This window comes from Cupressus sempervirens, chromosome 2 (assembly GCF_028749045.1).
Source record: "Cupressus sempervirens isolate cs-2001-9-10 chromosome 2, ASM2874904v1, whole genome shotgun sequence".
NCBI classification, from domain to species: Eukaryota; Viridiplantae; Streptophyta; class Pinopsida; order Cupressales; family Cupressaceae; genus Cupressus; species Cupressus sempervirens.
The window spans coordinates 314,850,901-314,854,383 of NC_143119.1; the positions used below are offsets into that span (position 1 = coordinate 314,850,901).

Consider the following 3,483-nt stretch of genomic DNA (forward strand, 5'->3'; position numbering starts at 1 on the left):
ATACCTTTTATGTTTTGAATCATTTAAAACATAAAAATAATCTTTTAATAAAATTATATGATATATTGCTGCCCACAAAACTGCCCTAAAATAACCATCTCTAAAAGTCAAACTTATGACCATTCGAATTCTTCCTTCCATATATGATATTTTCGGATGAATGGAGAAAAAAATAATGGAATCTTAAAAAGGGAGAAATAATACACGTATACGCTGAATATAATTCTCCAGCTGGCAGGGTTGAGCTCAAAGTCCAACTGGATAGCAAGTTCGGTTTCCCTCGTTGACATAATATGCAAAGAGGAACTGGACAAAATAACGAACAAGATAGTTTATGACTTGGAAAAGGCAACAAGATCCTTTAAACATGGAGCAAGGTAGGGAAATCTCATGTGAATTCTGTTGTTTGCGCAAGTGTTCCATGTTCGAATCGCATAACTGCCAGCTTATTCAATTCAAGAATTAAAATGAAAACGAATTCGTATAGATGATTGTGGTGTTAAAGGGTATAATGTAAACACTGAAATTTCAATGATGGCCCATTTTGAAAGAAAGTCTTGAACAATCAAAATCTTCTTTCAAATCCTCTATTTCCTAAACACAAATAAACAGCCAATATGTTTTCATTTTAAAGCTCAAGAGAGTTGACATCCTGAAATCAATGGAAATTTTAATAAAACAATTAACCATTCAATATGAATTTGAGTGTCAGTGCTGTTAAAATTGAATGGCTTTTTCTAAATTCACCAAGAATCCAGACTTATTGAATGCAACAAGTTAACACTATAAAGAACTAAGCCTCAATAATACTTCCAAAAGAATTTGGAAGAACAAACACCCTCATCCTTAACGAAACAATGTTTCATAGAACTAACCAATCAAAGGAGAAAATCAGTAAGAACAATATTTTTATTTCTGTAACCATGGACAATTTTGTGTAGTAAATACAGGAGATCAATTGTTCAAATGCAAGCTATACTATTTTTTCACAACCCAAACAAGTTCAATTGTGTAGAAAACACCCACTCAACGATACATGAGCCATGAATGATTGACCACAGTAAATCCTCCATCAATGACAAGATTATGCCCACTGACATACTTTGCTTCATCACTGGCCAAAAACAACCCGGCCTCTGCCACATCCTCCGCTTTCAAAGTTTGCCCTTTCAAATTAGCCATGCTCTCACAAAAGCTCTCCATATTTATCTTGTCCTCCTCAGTGACCACCACCACTTTCCCATCTCCATTCAAATTCTCACCATTCCCATGGTGGTCACCCTGCAAACTCTTCATCGTCCCAACTGACATGGCAGTGGCAACGCCATAGGGAGAAACACTATTAACTCTAATCCCATGTTTGCCAAGCTCAGCAGCCGCATTCTTCACTAGCCCTAAAACTGCATGTTTGGAGGCCGTATATGCATAGGAAGCCAGCGCCCCCGTCATCCCAGCTATGCTAGCCGTACAAATTATGCTGCCCTTTTTGCGCGGGATCATCACACGCGCGGCGTGTTTAATCGCCATCATTGTCCCTCTTACATTTACCTTCATTATCCGGTCGAACTCCTCCATATCATAATCCGCAGCCTTGTTTCCGCACGATCGATCTATGATTCCTGCATTGCTGTACATGATATCCAGGTGGCCGTGCATTGTGATTGCAAGATCTACAGCGGCTTCCATGTGTTGGTCGTTTGAGACGTCACAGTGGACGTACGTGGCAACACCCAAACTCTCGCTTAGCTTCCTGCCGCCCTCGTCTGAAATGTCGGCGAGGATTACTTTGGCTCCTTGGTGAACGAAGAGCCGCGCTATGGCTTCTCCTATCCCTCCCACTGCCCCTGTAATCAACGCCACTTTTCCCTCCAATCTGCGCAGAAATTAAAGTTAGAGGAGCTGTGTTAATCATATTCATAAAAGTTAAATATTTTGGGTTTATGACAAACACTATCTAAAATGTTGGGGATTTTCTTTAGTATTATACTAGTGTTCTTGGTTTCTTATTAGGTTATTTAGAGAGATTTAAAATTTTGAAGTATGAAATTTAGATTGAGGTTTCAGTAGTCTATTAAATGATTGTTTGTTAGATGGGTATCTTTCAATCTTTAATATCGACGTATTTTACAAATTCATGGTTATAGCAATCACCAAGATTTAAAATTAGAGGGGTTGAAATAACCGTGGAGATTGGGATAGTCCCACAGATCACAATTACAATGAAAAAGATACTACACAATATCACAATATTACACAATGTTCGGTCCTGATAAATCCTGGTGAAAAAGATAAATCGGATAGCAATATCATAATGTTCAACTCTAGTTATTGGAAGGACATAGCATAGCATTCTTGGTTCTTGATTACATTTATCAAAATTGAAAATTCAAAATCTGTAAGTATGAAATTAAAGTTGAGATGACACAACATTCTTGTTCTTTAATAACTCCCTCCATCAAGATTTGATGTTTGAAAATGTCAAAATATAAATTGTAGTGAAGATGGTCTCCTAGACTGTAACGATACCATTTAATCTTAAGTGGTTCTTTACGTATTACTCATCACAATTCAAAAATTTGAAGTATGAGAGAAATTGAGTATGGGATGGCCCATTAGATGATAGTGATGAAATGGGTACCACTTAATCATTGAGATCAGACTCTAAATACATTAACATAAATCTGCATTCTTGTATTGAACCAAAAAAATGAGCTTGTAGATAGTATAATCATTACTTGAACCAATTCATTTTTCATCCTCACGCTGTCTACTATGAAACAAGAATAGATACAATTCGTAGTTCAGTTATTTAAGTACTAGAGATAACTTATAAACTTACGCCCTCATATTAAATAATAAATTTAAGGGTCATATAATCTTTGCTTAAGCTAATATATCTCCGATGCTCACTATAGCATTCTTATTAAAATTATTAAGATGATAATTTGTACACACGCCTACATATTAACTAACAAGTTAATAAATGATATAGCTATCTCTTTACCCAACACATTTTCAACTCACATGGTATGCAATAAAAAAACTGAAACAGGTGTAGGTAGACTTCTTATTCCAATTATGGAATTGATAAAGATGATGATTAGTATTACCTTCTTTCTTTACGATTACTATGAAAGCCGGAACCATTAGCAAGGATTTCTTCCTGAGACATATTTGGAATGGCTGATATTGCAGAGCAACTCTAGTTTGGAGGTTTAGAGCGTTGGCAATTCATAATTGAAACGGAGTATAAATAGGCTAGCTGTTACTTCCCTGAAATATGTTTCAAATTCTGTCCATCTCGAAGGGAATCAGCGTGCCTGGTCATGATGGAGAATATCGGATGTCTTTAAATGCGCAAAAGCTGTTCATTCTCTCCAAATATGATGGAAAGTTTGACCACATCTTTGGGAATCTGCGTACGTCGTCACGCTTTGCTTGAAAAGTGCCGCAAGCAACGTCTCTGATAAAAATCAATACAAG

General features: G+C 36.4%; 1 protein-coding gene across 1 annotated transcript; it reads right to left on the reverse strand.

Moving 5' to 3' along the window:
• Positions 1-891: 891 nt before the first annotated feature.
• Positions 892-3,208, reverse strand: LOC149572370 (borneol dehydrogenase, mitochondrial-like). Its single transcript, XM_089811157.1, has 2 exons — positions 3,111-3,208; positions 892-1,873 (listed from the first exon to the last, which is right to left on the reverse strand). The coding sequence occupies exons 1-2, from the start codon at positions 3,170-3,172 to the stop codon at positions 1,027-1,029; spliced, it is 909 nt and encodes a 302-aa protein (XP_089667283.1). The 5' UTR covers positions 3,173-3,208; the 3' UTR covers positions 892-1,026.
• Positions 3,209-3,483: the final 275 nt, after the last annotated feature.

Excerpts from the sequence above, each read along its gene's own strand:
- LOC149572370 (XM_089811157.1), bottom strand. The coding sequence starts at position 3,172 with ATGTCTCAGGAAGAAATCCTTGCTAATGGTTCCGGCTTTCATAGTAAT. Across the intron at positions 1,874-3,110 it reads AGTAATCGTAAAGAAAGAAG|ATTGGAGGGAAAAGTGGCGT; the intron begins GTAATACTAATC and ends ATTTCTGCGCAG.